The sequence below is a fragment of the Podarcis cretensis genome (assembly GCF_951804945.1).
Source record: "Podarcis cretensis genome assembly, chromosome: 18".
Classification (NCBI taxonomy): domain Eukaryota; kingdom Metazoa; phylum Chordata; class Lepidosauria; order Squamata; family Lacertidae; genus Podarcis; species Podarcis cretensis.
Genome location: NC_137188.1, coordinates 11,242,859 through 11,262,361, shown reverse-complemented (window position 1 = coordinate 11,262,361; position 19,503 = coordinate 11,242,859). Strand labels below are relative to the sequence as shown.

Genomic DNA, 19,503 nt, shown 5'->3' with positions numbered 1-19,503 from the left:
TGCCTGGGCTTTAAAGGATATGCTTTGAAAGCATGATGTGGACTCTGTTAGAACCCCTTTCTGCCCATTCTCACTCGCTGCCCCATATCCATGAAGAACGTTGGGGGAGAAGAGAGATGGGATGAAGGGCAGAGAATCGCTTGGGAAGACGGGTGAACTAATGCCAGGGTACTGGAAGAAGCAAAGATCACCCGTGTCGAAGCAATGATTCTTCAACATCAATTTCATTGGACTGGTCATGGTGTTTGCATGCACGATTATCGTCTTCCAAAGCAACTGCTCTATTCCGAACTTAAAAACAGAAAGCGTAATGCTTGTTTTGTTGTTGTTTAGTCATTTAGTCATGTCCGCCTCTTCGTGACCCCCCCAGACCAGAGCACGCCAGGCCCTCCTGTCTTCCACTACCTCCCGCAGTTTGGTCAAACTCATGCTGGTGGCTTTGAGAACACTGTCCCACCATCTCGTCCTCTGTCGTCCCCTTCTCCTTGTGCCCTCCATCTTTCCCAACATCAGGGTCTTTTCCAGGGAGTCTTCTCTTCTCATAAGGTGGTATTGGAGTCTCAGCTTCAGGATCTGTCCTTCTAGTGAGCACTCAGGGCTGATTTCCTTAAGGATGGAGAGGTTGGATCTTCTTGCAGTCCATGGGACTCTCAAGAGTCTCCTCCAGCACCAGAATTCAAAAGCATCCATTCTTTGGCGATCAGCCTTCTTTATGGTCCAGCTCTCACTTCCATACATCACTATGCGTAATGCTGGCGGTCAACAAAAGAGGTTCAAAGACTCTCTCAAGGCAAATCTTTAAAAAAATGTAGTATAAACACCGACAACTGGGAAACACTGGCCTGTGAGTGCTCCAGTTGGAGAACAGCCTTTCCCAAAGGTGTTGTGGGCTTTGAAGACACTCGAACTCAGGATGCAAGGGAGAAATGCACTAAGAGGAAGGCACGCTTGGCAAATCCACACCGGGATCAACTCCCACCCGGAAACCTATGTCCCCACTGTGGAAGGACGTGTGGATCCAGAATTGGCCTCCACAGTCACTTACGGACTCATTGTTAAAACCGTGTTTATGGAAGACAATCTTACTCGGCTACGAGGGATCGCCAAAGAAGAAAAGTAAAATTTCCTTCTTTTTAGTGTGTGTGCGAGGTTCCAACCCTCTAAAAGAAAAATGTAGAAAACAAAGATAGTCATTGGAGGTCAAGTCTATTTTAAGACTGACTATTCATTATGAATTAATGTCATAAACGCTCCTGGGGAAAGGTTTTGGCTCAAGGCAGCTGTCAACCAACCATTCACACCACCTCCGAGTGCCAGGGAAACTCTAGATCCCAGAGATCTCTCTCAGATCACCCACCCTCCCCACTTCAGTTATTTTAAGCTGTAGGCAAATTAAAGTCACCAACCCCTTTGTGAAGATCACACGTAGTCTCCTACTAGATTGGATTCAGAGTTGACTCATTTGAAGGACCCAGGTCATTCCCTTTCAATGGGCCTACATTGGACAGGGACCCACCGATTGCAACAGCTGTGTTGGCAGCCTATAAATATATAGTTAAAAAGCAACAACAGAGGGCCTACCTCGGTCCATAAAAACAGGGCAGGGAGAATTTCCATTTGGGCGACTTTTCGCAAGTCCATCAAAGTCTGCAGAGTTCAAGGGGGATGAGCTAGAATTCTTTCAGCACCCTGGACAGAGCAGGCATCAAATATCCCTAAGGTTCCCTATAAATTTAAAACGGTCTTGCCCACTTTGAACAGCCAAGGCTTCCCCCTCAATTCATCATGGGAACTGTAATTTGGTCTGAGTGCTGAGAGCATTTGGGAGATCCCAGTTCCCAAAGTTCTCTGGGAAGAGGGGATGGATTTTTAAACCACTGGTCCCATCACCTCCTGGCAAATAGAAGGGGAAGAAATGGAGGCAGTGGGAGATTTTACTTTCTTGGGCTCCATGATCACTGCAGATGGTGATAGTAGCCATGAAATTAAAAGACGCCTGCTTCTTGGGAGAAAAGCAATGACAAACCTAGACAGCATCTTAAAAAGCAGAGACATCACCTTGCCAACAAAGGTCCGCATAGTTAAAGCTCTGGTTTTCCCAGTAGTGATGTATGGAAGTGAGAGCTGGACCATAAAGAAGGCTGATCGCCGAAGAATGGATGCTTTTGAATTCTGGTCTGGAGGAGACTCTTGAGAGTCCCACGGACTACATGAAGATCAAACCTCTCCATTCTGAAGGAAATCAGCCCTGAGTGCTCACTGGAAGGACAGATCCTGAAGCTGAGGCTCCAAGACTTTGGGCCACCTGTTGAGAAGAGAAGACTCCCTGTAAAAGACCCTGATGTTGGGAAAGATGGAGGGTGCAAGGAGAAGGGGGCAACAGAGGACGAGATGGTGGGACAGTGTTCTTGAAGCTACCAGCATGAGTTTGACCAAACTGCGGGAGGCAGTGGAAGACAGGAGTGCCTGGCGTGCTCTGGTCCAGGGCGTCACGAAGAGGCGGACACGACTAAATGACTAAAGAACAACAGTAATTGACAAGAGCTGTAAGCTCAGGGGCTGATCAGCTGCCTTGCATGCAGAAGATCCCAGGTTGAATCGACTAAAAAAGGGACCAAGTGATGGGATAGTCCCTTCTCTGACCCAGAAGAATCAAAAAGTCTGACCCTGCGTACAAGGCAGATTCCTGCATGCCAAAACTCTGGCAAAGAATTAGAGGATTTGGGTTGGAGTGGCATTGTGCTATTGCTGTTGTTGTTGTTGTTGTTGTTGTTGTTGTTGTTGTTGTTGTTGTTGTTATTTTAACCATTGTAATATGATGATGATGATTTATACCCTGCCAATCTGGTTGGGTTTCTCCAGCCACTCTGGGCAGCTCCCAACAAAATATTAAAAACACAACAAAACATCAAACATTAAAAGCTTTCACTTGGCAAATCCTACATAAGAGTAAAATAAATTCAGGATTAAGGGGGTAGAGGGGCTGTGGCCCTACTCTCCAAGTGCAGGCAAGACTCCAGTCCTCATTGTTCTCAGCTTAAAAAATGGAATTGTGGATTGTGGAGAGGTCATCCCCTAATAATAATTATTTATTTCTACCCTGCCCATCTGGCTGGGTTTCCCCAGCCACTCTGGGTGGCTCCCAACAGAACATTAAAAACAGAATAAAACTTCAAACATTAAAGACTTCCCTAAACATGGCTGCCTTGGGATGTCTTCTAAAAGTCAGATAGTTGTTTATCTCCTTGACATCTGATGGGAGGGCGTTCCACAGGGCGGGCGCCACCACCGAAAAGGCCCTCTGCCTGGTTCCCTGTAACCTCACTTCTTGCAGGGAGGGAACTGCCAGAAGACCCTCAGGAGATGGACCCCGGTGTCCGGGTTGGAGACGCTCTTTCAGGTATACTGGGCCAAGGCCGTTTAGGGCTTTCAAGGTCAGCACCAACACTTTGAATTGTTCTTGAAAGCGTACTGCAAAAGCATCCAGGTTTTGAGATTCAAAAGGATCAAGAGAGACATCTCGCTTCCCACCCCCCTTCTCCTCCCCCAACCAATAAATAAATAAATTGATAGGGGCATTTGTGCCTTATATTTCCCTGCCAAAATGCAGAATTTGGAATTAAATTTGTGGCTGGGGAGGAGATCGAGTGAACATATTAAACTACAATCTCAGGGGTCTTAGTTATCAACCCAGATGTTCTGGAGAGATTAACAGCCTGGAAGGAGATCCCATCTGTCACCCCACGGGCCAAGCCAGCGTCACATATCTAACGTGTCATATTAGATGAAAGAGAAAAACACTGGGAGAGTTAAAAGAAGAAAATCACGAGCGTTAAAATGAAATTACGAAACAGGAGGGGAGGAAGTGTATATTAAACAGAAGGGAATTAACACAGCACACAAAGAAAAAGGGTTATCCGACTCAGAGTAGACCTATTGAAATTGACCTAAGGCTGCCCACTAATTTAAATGGTTCTCGGACTGACGTTAGACACTATCGATTGGTTTTCTTTTGCTTTTAGAAAACCGTAATGCCTCTGATTTGCTTCTAGATTATTGCTTCCCTCATCAAAGGACACTTTCATTTGGTAAGGGTGATGGGAATTGTAGCTCCGTGAGCGGGGGGACTACGATTCCCAGGATTGGGGGGGGGGGTTTATTGCTTTTTAAAAAAAAGTTAAATGGAAACATTGCATTGCTCAGTGTTAAAGCAATAGCTTGTTAAGCAATGCCTTAACGTTGATCAACATAATCAAATATTTAGGGCTGTGGGGGGTTATTTAAAGCCCCCCACAAAATAAACATATATTGATGGAATGTTTAATTTCTATACTGGCTCAATAGAGTAAAAATATTTCTTGGAAATATGCAGAAAACTGAAGCACACACATACACCCCCAGAGAGAGGGGGGGGGAGGGAGGGAGGGAGGGAGAGAGGGAGGAAAGAAAGAAAGAAGGAAAGAAGGAAAGAAAGAAAAAAAGAAAGAAAGAAAGAAGGAAAGAAAGAAGGAAGGAAGGAAAGAAGGAAGGAGGGAAGGAAAGAAGGAAAGAAGGAAAGAAGGAAGGGAAGAAGGAAAGAAGGAAAGAAGGAAAGAAAGAAAGAAAGAAAAAAGAAAGAAAGAAAGAAAGAAAGAAAGGAAGGAAGGAAGGAAGGAAAAACAGAGAGAGAGAGAGAGAGAGAGAGGGAGGGAGGGAGGGAGGGAGGGAGGGAGGGAGGAAGGAAGGAAGGAAGGAAGGAAGGCCCACCAAGGCTAAACCTAGCTAGTGCTGTTATGGTTAGTCATATTCTTTCATTTCAAGGGATCTACTCTTGAGTCCAGGGGCGCAGGTGGCGCTGTGGGTTAAAGCCTCAGCGCCTAGGACTTGCCGATCGAAAGGTCGGCGGTTCGAATCCCTGCGGCGGGGTGCGCTCCCGCTGCTCGGTCCCAGCGCCTGCCAACCTAGCAGTTCGAAAGCACCTCCGGGTGCAAGTAGATAAATAGGGACCGCTTACCAGCGGGAAGGTAAACGGCGTTTCCGTGTGCGGCTCTGGCTCGCCAGAGCAGCGATGTCACGCTGGCCACGTGACCCGGAAGTGTCTCCGGACAGCGCTGGCCCCTGGCCTCTTAAGTGAGATGGGCGCACAACCCCAGAATCTGTCAAGACTGGCCCGTACGGGCAGGGGTACCTTTACCTTTACCTTACTCTTGAGTCCAGAGGGAGGAACCAGATCCAATGGCTTCAAATGACAAAAAAGGAGTTTCCAACGAAACATTAGGAAAGAACTTTCTGAGGCTAAGGGCCATTCAGCAGGAGACTGGACTCAGAAAGGGCCAGAGTGTCCTTTACTGGAAGATTCCAAACAGAATTTGGGCGGCCAATTCTCACGGAGTCTTTAGCTTTGATTCCTGTACTTTAGGGGGTTAGACTGGATGGCCTTTGGGGGTCCCCCATTCCATGATTCTGTGAAAGTTGGACACGGGGGCCCCAAAGAAAAAGGGAGAACATCAAAATGAAAGAACTAAGTTAGTGAAAAACAAAGAGCAGGAATCATTAAGATGAAAGGAAAGAGAGAGAGGGAGCAAGAAGGAGAGAGAAAATATCCCAAAGGAATATAGTTTTTATGTAGTTTTTATGTAGTTTTTCAATTTCATTGTTCCGCAAGGGACAATGACAATAAAGATATCGTATCGTATCGTAAATCTGATCTAATCTGGATCTACTCTGGATTTATTCAGCTTCTTTATCATATTATTATTATTATTATTATTATTATTATTATTATTATTCTCTGTTCTACTGGTTTTGGATTGTTGGAAGCTGTCCTGGGGGTTTTTTTATTTTAACAGGAGAGGCAATAACTTTTAAAAGAAAAAGAAGAAACATCTAGAGGAGATCTTGTGGGAAAGGAGGAAGGGACTTAAAATGCAAAAAAGGGAGAGGGAATTTAAATGAAAGGGGAAGAAAAAAAGAAGGGAGAGGAGGAAGAAAACTGAGCAAGAATTGGAAAGGGAAAGGGCCTGAAAATGAAAAAAACAAAAACCAACGCTTTAGTGGCTGAATCTTTTAAGGGCCTGGAGAGTTTCCAGGGGAAGGAGAGAGGGGCTAGTCTCTCCCGCTGCGCCCCCCCCATACACTCACACTCTGCAAACCCCCCAGGGGGGTTAAACAAACAGGCTGTTGTTACCAGTTCCTGCTAATTGAAATTTCAGTCAAGATCCAGGGCGCAGGAGGAGATTAAAGGAGGGGAGGCGAGAAAGAGGAAACCCAACTCTGGCAAACAAAGAGGCCCCAGGGGGGGAGAGGGGGGGCATCCAAGCCCCCAGAAGTGCCCCCCTTCCACCTTCCCTCTCATGTCCTGCTAAGAGGAAACATATCCCAGTTTGACAACTGGGAGGCAAGGTCAATGCAATTGCTGGATAGGAGCAGAGGAATCAATATATCATCACACACCCAGACACGACATGCAAAGACGTTGATGGTGGAGAAGGGAGGATTCTCCTCCCATCACACACACACAGAGGATGGGGTCACCATGGCAACCGGGCCTGACTGGTACCCAGCTTTGCCTAGAGCTCCACTCCAGAGGAGGAGGGCAGGATCCAGACAGCCTGCTAGAGGATGGGGAAGAGGAGAAGGTCATGGAAAGGATGGTGGGAGGAGTAAAACAGAACCCCCCCCCCAAAAAAAAAAACCTATTAAAGAAACAATTCTGGGAAGGAAGGGGGAAGGTAAAGGGGGGTCCGGCAAGCTTGTTGTTATTTAGTTGTGTCCGCCTCTTCGTGACCCCCTGGACCAGAGCATGCCAGGCACTCCTGTCTTCCCGCAGTTTGGTCAAACTCATGTTTGTAGCTTCGAGAACACTGTCCCACCATCTCGTCCTCTGTCGTCCCCTTCTCCTTGTGCCTTCCATCTTTCCCAGCATCAGGGTCTTTTCCAGGGAGTCTTCTCTTCTCCTGAGGTGGCCAAAGTCTTGGAGCCTCAGCTTCAGGATCTGTCCTTCCAGTGAGCACTCAGGGCTGATTTCCTTAAGGATGGAGAGGTTGGATCTTCTTGCAGTCCATGGGACTCTCAAGAGTCTCCTCCAGCACCAGAATTCAAAAGCATCCATTCTTTGGCGATTAGCCTTCTGGGTTTTTGTTTTTTAAATTATAAAAAGTGTGTGTGTCTCTCAGCAGGGAAGGTATTAATGTACGCACCTCAAGTGCTAAAGGAGGGCGGCCGCTGCCTCTCTGCGTGAGTCCCTGCTGCACTCTGGTCGGCCTCTGCGTACAGAGGTGGCTCTCTGCGCAAGTCCCTCTGTCCTAACCACATACAAGGGACTCCTGCACTGCAAATCCATCTCTTCTCCTCACCAGCCTCTCAGCTGCCTCTCTGTATGAGTCCCCGGTTCCTTCCCATTCGTCTCCACTGGGGATGGAGTGCTCTGTTGAATCTCTGTACAGTGGTACCTCAGGTTACAGACGCTTCAGGTTACAGACTCCGCTAACCCAGAAATAGTACCCCGGGTTAAGAGCTGAGAACAGAAATCGTGCTCTGGCGTCGCGGTGGCAGCAGGAGGCCCCATTAGCTAAAGTGGTGCTTCAGGTTAAGAACGGACCTCTGGAATGAATTAAGTACTTAACCCGAGGTACCACTGTACTGGGTTATCCTGGAGAGGCGGACACAGAAGAATCTCCACCTCAAGAGAAGAGGCGGCCAGTCTGGATGAGCGACTGAGGGCTTTGGTTATGTCGCCTTCCAGACCTGCTCCCTATATCTGAGATCCGCCCAAAGCAACATAGGGGATGGGCTACTCAGAAGGCGGTTAGCTCTCTGAAAGCAAACCCTTTTTTGACTTCACACTTGCATACCAAATCCTTTGACGTTTGGGATGCAGTAAATGTCTCCGTCCTGGAACTCTGGAGCGCTGCTGCCAGTCTGTGCAGAGCTAGATAGGGGATAAGGCAGTCTGTTATGATGTTAGCCGCCCTGAGCCCAGCTCTGGCTGGGGAGGGTGGGGTACAAATAAAAATTCATTATTATTATTATTATTATTATTATTATTATTATTATTATTCAGAACCCTTCCTGAATCTGCTGTCTTCAATCAGAGCAATTGTTCAGAAAGGTTTCTCGCAGGCTATTTAACAAAGGCCAGTCTTTTCCAAGTATGGAAGTGAGAGCTGGACCATCAAGAAGGCTGATCGCCGAAGAATGGATGCTTTTGAATTCTGGTGCTGGAGGAGACTCTTGAGAGTCCCATGGACTGCAAGAAGATCCAACCTCTCCATTCGGAAGGAAATCAGCCCTGAGTGCTCACTGGAAGGACAGATCCTGAAGCTGAGGCTCCAAGACTTTGGCCACCTCAGGAGAAGAGAAGACTCCCTGGAAAAGACCCTGATGCTGGGAAAGATGGAGGGCGCAAGGAGAAGGGGACGACAGAGGACGAGATGGTGGGACAGTGTTCTCGAAGCTACCAGCATGAGTTTGACCAAACTGCGGGAGGCAGTGGAAGACAGGAGTGCCTGGCGTGCTCTGGTCCAGGGGGTCATGAAGAGTCGGACACGACTAAACGACTAAACAACAACAACAACTGAATGTAAATGTAAAGAGGATTTAGCTAAGTGGCAGAGCATCCATGGCAGGTTCCACAATTGGCACACACACACACCCCGCCTGAAACCTTAGAGAGCTGTTGCCAGTCAGTGTGGGGAATATTGCACTAGATGGAGCCATGGTCTAAGGCAGCGTTCTGTTCACTTTGGCCTTGTAGTTCAAAGCAATGAGGACTAGAATCTTGCTTTATTTTTAAGGCAAGGTCCATGGCATGCATACGGTCCCCCTTGCCTAAAACCCCCGGACAGCTGCTGCTGCCAGTCCGTGCGGACAGCACTGAGATAGGTGGAACCATGGGGGTACCGACTCCGTATAAGGCCATTGATGCAATCGAAAGAGCACACATTGTTTTATTACCGTGCATCAAACATCCCTGGCTCCAAACCTTACAACATGCAAAGTCATTCCAACAGCGAAATGGAGCCTCCTGGGCGAGGGCAGTCTACCGCAGAAACGCCAGGGATGCAAACCAGGGGCGTTCCTTCTACCGTCTTTGTTGTCTACATTGGTTTTTCCAGAGGGCATGTGTCCAACCACTTCTGGACACAGAGCGCTCTATTAGATGGGCTGCTTTTTTTGGGACGGATCCAGCAAACCCATTCCGAACGCTCGCTTGTTTTTTTTCTTTCTTCCAGGGCGTTGGTGTCATTTGGCTAAACTCAGAGACGTTCTTTTTCGGCCTCTCTCTTTTTGCCTTTCCTATGGACGTCAGCCAACCGCCAAGCCTTTTGGAAAGGGGCGGTGGGGGGAAATGGCGCTCCATTTTGGACCAACATCAAATCTACACACACAGACACACACACACTGCCCCAAATGCATGCCAACACACCGTTGTCTGAGTTGTCATCACTAGGCAACAAAAAATGCAGAAAACATGTCCCTTGTCCTTTTTGCAAGGAGGGGGGTGTTTGTGTGTCTGTAATCACGACAGCGAGATGGATGGATAAACAGACAGCGAGACAGATAGCCAGCCAGCCAAACAATTTATCACCAAAGGAGGCTGCAACAACTAAAGCACAATATTGGCCATCGTTTAAAACACACACGTCAGTGTAGCACAACCGAAATGAGATTGTGGCTCCGGGGAACACCGCAGCGTGAACAAACCCAGGCTCAAAACCGCAATCTGGACCTTGCAAAATTAAAACCGTCGCTGACACCCTCCACAGCTTGCACCCTGCATTTGCGGCTCCCGGTTCCCCCCAAGGGCTGGTACCTGGTTTTATAAACCCGCAACCTGAGAGGGCCAGCGGTTGCATTAGAGGGAAAAAAACACACACACAGACACAAACAGATTGAAGCTTTTTTGTTTGCCGTTGACGGCTATCGTTTGAGAGCAGGAGAGAAAGCATATTGGAAAACACAGGTGCATCTCTTTAAGAAGAAAGGCAGTGAAAGGAAAAAGATGAAGGGGCCTTACCTCATCACCAAAGAAGGTTGAATGGAGTAAGGACAGGACCCAGAGCAAGCCCATGTAGTTCTCTGCATTCTCTGCCACTGTTTGGCTGGTTCTCCCCTCCCTCTCTGATGGATGCAGATGGGCTTGGCTGGCTGGCTGGCTCTGGCAAGGACGCTAGGGAGCGGTGCAGAGTCAGTCCACCGGGTTGCTAGGGGGGGAAATGTAGCCGAGAGAATATTGGAGGAGGAGGAGGTGGAGGCTGCAAGGCAGTCTGGAAATTTTATTTTTATTTTCCTTTATTAATTATTATTATTATTATTTATTTATTTATACAACAAGAAAAAAAAACACAAATACCAAATTACACACAAATGACAAAAATAACCATAGACGCATAATTTTCTTGGCAAACAATAAAACATCTATTGGTCTTAACACTAAAGACCCAATAGATAAAGGATTAAGTAAAAATGAGATGATGAAATTGACGAAAGAGAGGACGTTAAATTACAATATATTATATTAAATTCCTTAAATGAAAATAAGGTTGGAAGGATTTGCTGAAATAACGATTTGAATTAGAATACAAAGTTGGGAGGTGAGAGGAGGTCAAGGAAACAGGTAAAGGAAGAAAGTTATGCAAAGGTTTAATCAGTTCTTTTTATTTTTTAAGGGAATGTATGTTTCATTTTCTATTTTTTTTGTTTTTTCTGTTGTTGTGTTTTTCCTTTTTGTATTTTGTATTGTTCTTTTTTCTTTTTGTAACTCTTAAACTCTGAATAAATATTATTATAAAAAAAGTAACAGCCCAACTTCCCGTCTATTCCATATTTCAAATTCATATTACTTATTGCCAATACACATTTTTTCCATAATTAAACTTATTCTCAATAAATCTAATTTCTTCTATCTACCTAGCAACTATTACTGAAGCATTCGAGGAACTTCAGTAATAGTTGCTAGGTAGATAGAAGAAATCATTTTTATTTTCCAAAGGACGACCCTGCTTTCATGCCCGCCCACCTGTGCCGAAAACATCACCCGGTGGGCCTGGAGATGCCCCTTCCCTGAAAACTCTGGGAAAGGGCCGGCGGTCAGTGGCTTTTAACCCACCCTGGGGTGGCCAGAATGATGGTCAACACTGGCCTCTGTCCCTCTTTCCTTTTGCTCCCTCCTCTGTTGCCCTCTGGCGTCTCTGCCTCCGCAAGGCTTGCGAGGTTGTTTGTTGCAGCAGCCCTGGCTGCAAGCTCCGTGGGTGAATGGTGCCTCTGGGGCCGGGCAGGGGGTGCTTGCCAGGCCCCTGTGGGGCAGTGTGAAGAGGCGCCTCTCTTTGGGGCAGCTCAGAGAGCAGGGGAGGCAGTTGTGGCTGCCCAGAGGTCTCCCAAGGAGAGAGGAGGATGTTTGAAAAAGGGTGAGGGGCTGTCGGCTCTGCAGGCGAGGGGTGGCAGAACTGGGCTCCTTAGCCCCACAGGGGTGCCCTGTGTTTCTCTTGCGCTCAGATCCTGCTGGGGGGGGGGGAGAATGCTTTCCTTGGGGGCATCTGGCCGGACACGGTGAGGATGCTAGAATAGAGACACACACACCCCCCATTTGGGATCGGCCTTACCCTTTATTTGCCCAATCAACCTGCGGAACAGCTGCTGCCACCACAAAACGCCTGCTCCACATTTCTAAGGACTCAAATCTTTCGTGTAGCGGTACTCCGACTTTGGAACTCCCTGCCACTTGACACCGAGCCTTTGCGGCGCTCTTTTCAGCGCCTGCTACGAACGTTTTTTGGTTTAGGCAAGCCTCCCTAGATGCTTAGAAAATCGGTGTCATGGTCCGGTCTATGGGCGATCGAAATCCCGGCTGAGGACGTCGGGACCAGGGGCAAGATGGCAGGGTGGGAGCAGGAATGAGAGTCCAGAAGCCAGGGGTCCGAGGGTCAGGGAGCAGGGAGTCACGAAGTCAGGGGTCCGAGGATCAAGAAGCAAGGAGTCATGAAGTCAAGGGTCCGAGGGTTGAGAAGAAAGGAGTCAAGAAGCCGGGGTCCGAGGATCAAGAAGCAAGGAGTCATGAAGTCAGGGGTCTGAGGGTCAAGAAGCAAGGAGTCACGAAGTCAGGGGTCCAAGGGTCAGGAAGCAAGGAGTCACGAAGTCAGGGGTCCGAGGGTCAAGAAGCAAGGAGTCACGAAGTCAGGGGTCCGAGGGTCAGGAAGCAAGGAGTCACGAAGTCAGGGGTCCGAGGGTCAGGAAGCAAGGAGTCACGAAGTCAGGGGTCCGAGGGTCAAGAAGCAAGGAGTCACGAAGTCAGGGGTCCGAGGGTCAAGAAGCAAGGAGTCACGAAGTCAGGGGTCCGAGGGTCAGGAAGCAAGGAGTCACGAAGTCAGGGGTCCGAGGGTCAAGAAGCAAGGAGTCACGAAGTCATGGGTCCGAGGGTCAAGAAGCAAGGAGTCACGAAGTCAGGGGTCCGAGGGTCAAGAAGCAAGGAGTCACGAAGTCAGGGGTCCGAGGGTCAAGAAGCAAGGAGTCACGAAGTCAGGGGTCCGAGGGTCAAGAAGCAAGGAGTCACGAAGTCAGGGGTCCAAGGATCAAGAAGCAAGGAGTCACGAAGTCAGGGGTCCGAGGGTCAAGAAGCAAGGAGTCACGAAGTCAGGGGTCCGAGGATCAAGAAGCAAGGAGTCACGAAGTCAGGGGTCCGAGGATCAAGAAGCAAGGAGTCACGAAGTCAGGGGTCCGAGGATCAAGAAGCAAGGAGTCACGAAGTCAGGGGTCTGAGGATCAAGAAGCAAGGAGTTACGAAGTCAGGGGTCCGAGGGTCAAGAAGCAAGGAGTCACGAAGTCAGGGGTCTGAGGATCAAGAAGCAAGGAGTCACAAAGTCAGGGGTCCGAGGATCAAGAAGCAAGGAGTCATGAAGTCAAGGGTCCGAGGGTTGAGAAGAAAGGAGTCAAGAAGCCGGGGTCCGAGGATCAAGAAGCAAGGAGTCACGAAGTCAGGGGTCTGAGGATCAAGAAGCAAGGAGTCACGAAGTCAGGGGTCCGAGGGTCAAGAAGCAAGGAGTCATGAAGTCAGGGGTCCGAGGGTCAGGAAGCAAGGAGTCATGAAGTCAGGGGTCCGAGGGTCAAGAAGCAAGGAGTCATGAAGTCAGGGGTCTGAGGATCAAGAAGCAAGGAGTCACGAAGTCAGGGGTCCAAGGGTCGAGAAGCAAGGAGTCACGAAGTCAGGGGTCCGAGGATCAAGAAGCAAGGAGTCACGAAGTCAGGGGTCCAAGGGTCGAGAAGCAAGGAGTCACGAAGTCAGGGGTCCAAGGGTCGAGAAGCAAGGAGTCACGAAGTCAGGGGTCCAAGGGTCGAGAAGCAAGGAGTCACGAAGTCAGGGGTCCGAGGATCGAGAAGCAAGGAGTCACGAAGTCAGGGGTCCGAGGGTCAAGAAGCAAGGAGTCACGAAGTCAGGGGTCCGAGGGTCAGGAAGCAAGGAGTCAAGGAGCCAAACACAGCAAGGCAGGAAACGAGTTGCTGTGGCAAAGAGCCGAAGAAAAATGCTGACCTTATATCCCTTCCCGGCTCTTGCCACCAGGTGCTGTGAGTTACCAATCGGCCTCACCTGTGCGGCCGCGCCTTGCCTCTCCAGAACAAACTTAGGAAGGCCCCAGTCCTGCGAAGCCCTACTGGTCCCAGGGCCTGGCTCCTGCATGCACTCTTGACAGTCGGTGCGAGTTTTAACCTGCTTTCAGCCGACACTTAGCTTTTTTCAAGGTCTTGTTTCTGTTTTATCTTTTTCCTAAATGACTTTGTGGGCCTTTTAAAAAATATACATACATTCCAGCAGCTTATAAATTTTATGAAACAAATAAACCGGTCTCTTCCGACATTCTTCTACCTGCAAAGCTGGCATTTGCCTGCTCAGAAAACACTTAGAATGGTACCATGGGTTTAAGAACAGTTTAGTTTATGAACAACTTGGATTAAGAACGCTGCAAACCCGAAAGTAGGTGTTTTGGTTTGTGAACTTTGCCTTGGAATAAGAACACGTTTCGCTTCCTGTTGAGTGTGTTCCATTTCATGCCCCACAGAGGACCTTAAGGTCCATGAATAATCATAGTTTAGAGGTCCCAGGCCCTAAAGAAATCAGACTATCCTCCACTGGGCCAGGGCCTTCTCAGTGATGGCTCTGACCTGGTGCAATGCTCTGTCCCACGAGACCAGGGCCCTGCAGGATTTAACCTCCTTCCGCAGGACCTGTAAGACAGAGCTATTCCGCCTGGCTTTCAATTTGTACTTAGCCTGATCTTTTATTCCACTTCTTTCCCTCCCTCTCCCCTTTTTATGAAGATTCCCCGCTCTGGGACCCCACAGCTAATTCTCCCCTGGTCTCCTCGCTGGCCCAAACAGGACTAATTTAGCCAGCTAGCCCTGGGGATCATCTAAGGTTTATTGGATGGATTTTCCCCCTAAACTGATTTTTGAATTCTGAATTTATTGTTATTCATGTTTTATTTTGTGTTTTATGCTGTTTTTTGTTGCATCAATTAAGTGTTTAAATTTGTTGTTAGCCGCCCTGAGCCCGGGTTGCTGAACCGGGAAGGGCGGGGTATAAATAAAATTTTATTATTATTATTTGTAAATAATATTTGTATATTCTGAACAAAATGCTTGTTTAACCTGGAGGTAGGCTGTATGAATTGTGTATTGCTTTGTAACGATTTGTTGGGTCTCTGGACCGTAATAAAGATTATTGTTGTTGTAAATTGAGTTCCCCGCTGCTATGGGAAAGCGCGCCTTGGTTTCAGAACGCTTTGGTTTCAGAACGGACTTCTGGAACGGATTAAGTTCATAAACCAAGGCAGTGGCATAGCGTCGGGGTACGGGGGGGCCGGCCGCACCGGGCGCAACATCTGGGGGGGGCGCGCTCGCCGCCTCCGGAGTCGCCGAAGAGCCTCGGGCGCAGGCTGTAGCAGAGCCCCCTGTCTCGCGGAACCGACGAGCTGTGCACGCGTCCGGGCTGAAGGTGTCCGGCAGGCAGCGGCTCTCAGCGCTCAGCGCGGTCCCCGCGCATCACGGCCACGGAGGGCGCGCCAGGCTGCCCCTCCTCACAGCCCCACCGCCGCCGCTGCTGCAGCTGCTGGGCCATGTTTCATTTTCCTCGCCTCTCTGCCTCCTCCTCCAGGCAAGCGGCGTCGTTTGGGCGGCAGCGCCAGTGGCAACTCGCCTCAGATCACCTGACACGGACCCGCCGCCGCCGCCGTGGCTACCTTACCGTAAATACCCCAGCCCAGGCAGCAGCAAGAAGAAGCTGGCAGCGGCGGCAGGTTAGGGGTTAGGGGCGCAAATTACTTGCCTTGCCCCGGGTGCTGACAACCCACGCTACGCTGCTGAACCAAGGTACCACTGTATATCTACTTCAAACTGCAAAGAACAACCCTTCCTTCAGGTGTTTCTTAAGAAGAACACCTGCCTTTGTCTCGACTGCTTTAAACTCACTTGGACAGGAATCCCCACCCTTTGCTGAAGACGCTGCCTTGTTTATATCAAAATAAACCCACAGGAGAGATTTCCTGGTCTCTTAACTGCTGCCCTTGATCCCAAGAAGGGCAGCTTCAGAGAGGCACTCTGGAGGATGAAGGACTTCTGACCATCTTCATGCCGTTTCGCTCCCTTTAGAAGATAAAACCGGCCTCGAGAAACAAATCTACGCAGCCTTTCAGATCCAGAGACGGCCGCCCTGCCAGGTGAGGACTGCGCTGAAAACTCAAACTTGCAGACTTTCCTTTAGCCCTTCAATCTCTTTCTAAAGCTACGGCAGAATGCTTTTTCTGTTTCAACGTCTCTAGTCCTGGGCTGAGGGACGAGGGTGGCGCTGTGGGTTAAACCACAGAGCCTAGGACTTGCTGATCAGAAGGTCGGCGGTTCGAATCCCCGCCGGGGTGAGCTCCCATTGCTCAGTCCCTGCTCCTGCCAACCTAGCAGTTCGAAAGCACCTCAAAGTGCAAGTAGATAAATAGGCACCGCTCCAGCGGGAAGGTAAATGGCGTTTCCGTGCGCTGCTCTGGTTCGCCAGAAGCGGCTTAGTCCTGCTGGCCACATGACCCAGAAGCTGGACGCCGGCTCCCTCGGCCAGTAAAGCGAGATGAGCGCTGCAACCCCAGAGTCGGCCACGACTGGACCTAATGATCAGGGGTCCCTTTACCTTTTCCTTAGTCCTGGGCTGAGAACACCAGCCCTTTCTCAAAAACGGTACATGGCTCCCAGTACGTTTCTGAGCACAATTCAAAGTAATTGTGCTGACCTTTAAAGCCCTAAATGGCCCAGTATCCCTGAAGGAGCATCTCCACCTCAATCGTTCTGCCTGGACACTGAGGTCCAGCTCCGAGGGCCTTCTGGCGGTTCCCTCATTGCGAGAGGCCAAGCTACAGGGAACCAGGCAGAGGGCCTTCTCGGTGGTAGCGCCCGCCCTGTGGAACACCCTCCCATCAGATGTCAAAGCAATAAACATCTACCTGACATTCAGAAGACATCTGAAGGCAGCCCTGTTCAGGGAAGTTTTTAATATGTGACATTTTAGTGTATTTTTCATCTTTGTTGGAAGCCGCCCAGAGTGGCTGGGGAAACCCAGCCAGATGGGCGGGGTACAAATAATAAATTATTATTATTATTATTATTACTACATGGGCTGAACTGTTTTGAGGGACTTTCATTCTTGCGTTTCAGCTAAAACTGGGATCATTGTTGTCTTTCACCGGAGGGGGAAGAACCACAGAATGCGTCCTCTGTACCCCTCCAATTGGCCCCTGTAACTCTCCTGAAACTCTCTCTCCTAATCCTGCCTCTGGTTTCCAAACTTGGGTCCTCTAGTTGTTTTTGGACCACAACTCCCATCATCTGACTGCTGGTCTTGCTAGCTAGGGAAGATAGGGACTGTAGTTCAAAACCAGCTGGAGTTTGGGAAACATTGATCTGGTCCAACCCCTCTGAAATACAGGAATCTTTCGCACAATTCGGGCCTCGAACCCACAACCCAAAGATCAGGAATCTCATGCTCTACCAGACTGAGCTATCTGCAATAAAAGTCCCTGTTAGGGGGAAAAGAGGACGTAAAGAAATATGATAATAATAATAGATCATACAGCAATAATTGCAGGGACGCGGGTGGCGCTGTGGTCTAAACCACAGAGCCTCTTGGGCTTGCCAATCAGAAGGTTGGTGGTTCGAATCCCTGCAACGGAGTGAGCTCCCGTTGCTCTGTCCCAGCTCCTGCCAACCTAGCAGTTCAAAAGCACGTCAAAGTGCAAGTAGATCAATAGGTACCACTGCGGTGGGAAGGTAAACAGCGTTTCCGTGTGCTCTAGTTTCCATCACGGTGTACCGTTGCACCAGCAGTTTAGTCCTGCTGGCCACATGACCCGAAAGCTGTCTGTGGACAAATGCCGGCTCCCTCAGCCTGAAAGCGAGATGAGTGCCGCAACCCCATAATTGCCTGTGACTGGACTTAACCGTCCAGGGGTCCTTTACCTTACCTTTATATATTACAGTGGTACCTCGGGTTACATACGCTTCAGGTTACACACTCCGCTAACTCAGAAATAGTGCTTCACGTTAAGAACTTTGCTTCAGGATGAGAACAGAAATTGTGCTCCGGCGGCACAGCAGCAGCAGGAGGCCCCATTAGCTAAAGTGGTGCTTCTGGTGAAGAACAGTTTCAGGTTAAGAACGGACCTCCAGAACGAATTAAGTACTTAACCCAAGGTACCACTGTATTTTATATATGTTGGAAGCCACACAGAGTGGCTGGGGCGACCCAGTCACATGGACGGGGTATAAATAGTATGCCTTTACAGGAATAATAATGTGAATAATTTTGATTGCAGTGGAAAGCTGTTCCCGCAGGGACCCATGGGGACAGAAGTGTTTCTGACCGTCCTGAGCGGCACCAGCGGGCAGGCGCCCAGGCTGTGCCGTGCTGGCCTGGCTCTGTTTGCTGCGGTCCGGCTCGGATCCCTGGCCCTGGGTGCAAGAACCCTTTGGCGGGACGAGGCAGGGGACGTTCACTGCAACACCGCCTCCCGGGGCTGCCTCTTGGCCTGTTTCGACGACGCCTTCCCGGTCTCCCCCTTCAACCTCTTCCTGCTGCAGATGGCAAGTCTCTTGACCCACGGAACGGCCTGCTACTGCGTTTTCCGCCCACCCAGCTGCCCGGGAAAGAGCGGCTGGAGGCGGCGCCCGCCCCACGGAAAGAGGCGGCTGCAGCAGCTGCACTGGCTCAGCCTCCTGGCCAAGGCGGCCGTGGAAGGGATCTTCCTGGCGGTTTTCCATGGACTGTACACTCGCTACCCGTCGCAGCTCCACTGCCCTCCATCCGTCTCCTGTCCCGACGGCGTTCTGTGCACCGTCCATCAAGCCATCTGGAAAGACGCGTTCAACCTCTTCATAGCTGGGGCTTCCTGGGCCTCCGTTGCGCTATGTCTCCCTGGGTTGTACTCAGCAGCATCCAAAACCTTTCACTGTGCATCGGGCCCAGGGAAGAGTCAACTGGAACGGACTCTCTTGATCCCGGATGTTTGACACCTCCCATCCGGCCAGCACCGACTGAAGGAGCGTCTCCACCCCCATGGTTCAGCCCGGACACTGGGGTCCAGCTCCGAGGGCTTCCTGGCGGTTCCCTCCCTGTGTGAAGTGAGGTTACAGGGAACCAGGCGGAGGGCCTTCTCGGTGGTGGCACCCTCCCTTCAGATGTCAAGGAAACAAACAACTATCTGACTTTAGAAGACATCTGAAGGCAGCCCTGTTTAGGGAAGTTTTTAAATGTTTGATGTTTTATTGTGTTTTTAATATTCTGTTGGCAGCCGCCCAGAGTGGCTGGGGAAACCCAGCCAGATGGGCAGGGTACAAATAATAAATTATTATCATTATTACATCGCCAGCTTTGACTGGGAGCCATAGCTGTCAACTTACAGATTTGAAAATAAGGGACCAGCAGCCTCGAAAATAAGGGATCAGCAGCCAGAATAAGGGATTTTCCAAGCACAGGAAGGTTCAACTTCTGAGCCCCTCCGAGCCAAAGGCAGAAAGCCCAGCGAGCAGCCAAACGAAGCCTCAAGCGGTGGTTCCCACAGCACAGCAACCCGTCAAAGGGGATGCAGCAAGGAAAACCACCGTCACCTCTCCGCTGGGAAGCGCTGAGCAAAGGCGAGTCCCCAGGCAACGCGGCCGATTGGATCGGCACAAGGCATGCAAGCTCCACCCCCCAGTCGTTCTTAGACTCCTTATTGGGTGAGCAACGCAGCCAGGCAACACAGTTGGAGCCTCCCTCCTCCCTGGCCGGCAGGGAGGGAGGGAGGGAGAGGAGCTGCGTCCTTTGAAACCCGGGAAATTTAAGGGACATCGTCAATAAGGGACAGCAGTGGGACACGGTGCTGGGATAAGGGACTTTCCCGCCAAATAAGGGACAGTTGACAGCTATGCTGGGAGCACCTCTCCAACTGAGAAGGGTGTCTTCTAGCATCGGCCACCTGACCTGGAGATGCTGAATTCAAAGCAGGTGTTTTGCCA

At 49.8% G+C, this 19,503-nt stretch overlaps 3 protein-coding genes across 4 annotated transcripts in view; 2 read left to right on the top strand and 1 right to left on the bottom strand.

The window, feature by feature from the left end:
- Nucleotides 1-10,129, bottom strand: part of APC2 (APC regulator of WNT signaling pathway 2) — a 58,335-nt gene extending 48,206 nt beyond the window's left edge. The window contains exon 1 of the mRNA XM_079960395.1: nt 9,998-10,129. Within this exon, the coding sequence (XP_079816521.1) occupies nt 9,998-10,051 (54 nt within the window). The 5' untranslated portion in view covers nt 10,052-10,129. The remainder of the gene's footprint in view (nt 1-9,997) is intronic.
- GAMT (guanidinoacetate N-methyltransferase) overlaps nt 1-19,503 on the top strand; it is a 245,576-nt gene that overhangs the window by 140,102 nt on the left and 85,971 nt on the right. The window lies entirely within an intron of this gene.
- LOC307207357 (uncharacterized protein) lies at nt 11,498-13,658 on the top strand (the record flags this gene model as incomplete). The annotated part of the gene is made up of 3 exons (XM_079961124.1): nt 11,498-11,529; nt 12,040-12,729; nt 13,116-13,658. 3 exons carry the CDS (start codon nt 11,498-11,500, stop codon nt 13,501-13,503), a joined length of 1,110 nt encoding a protein of 369 aa, XP_079817250.1. The 3' UTR covers nt 13,504-13,658.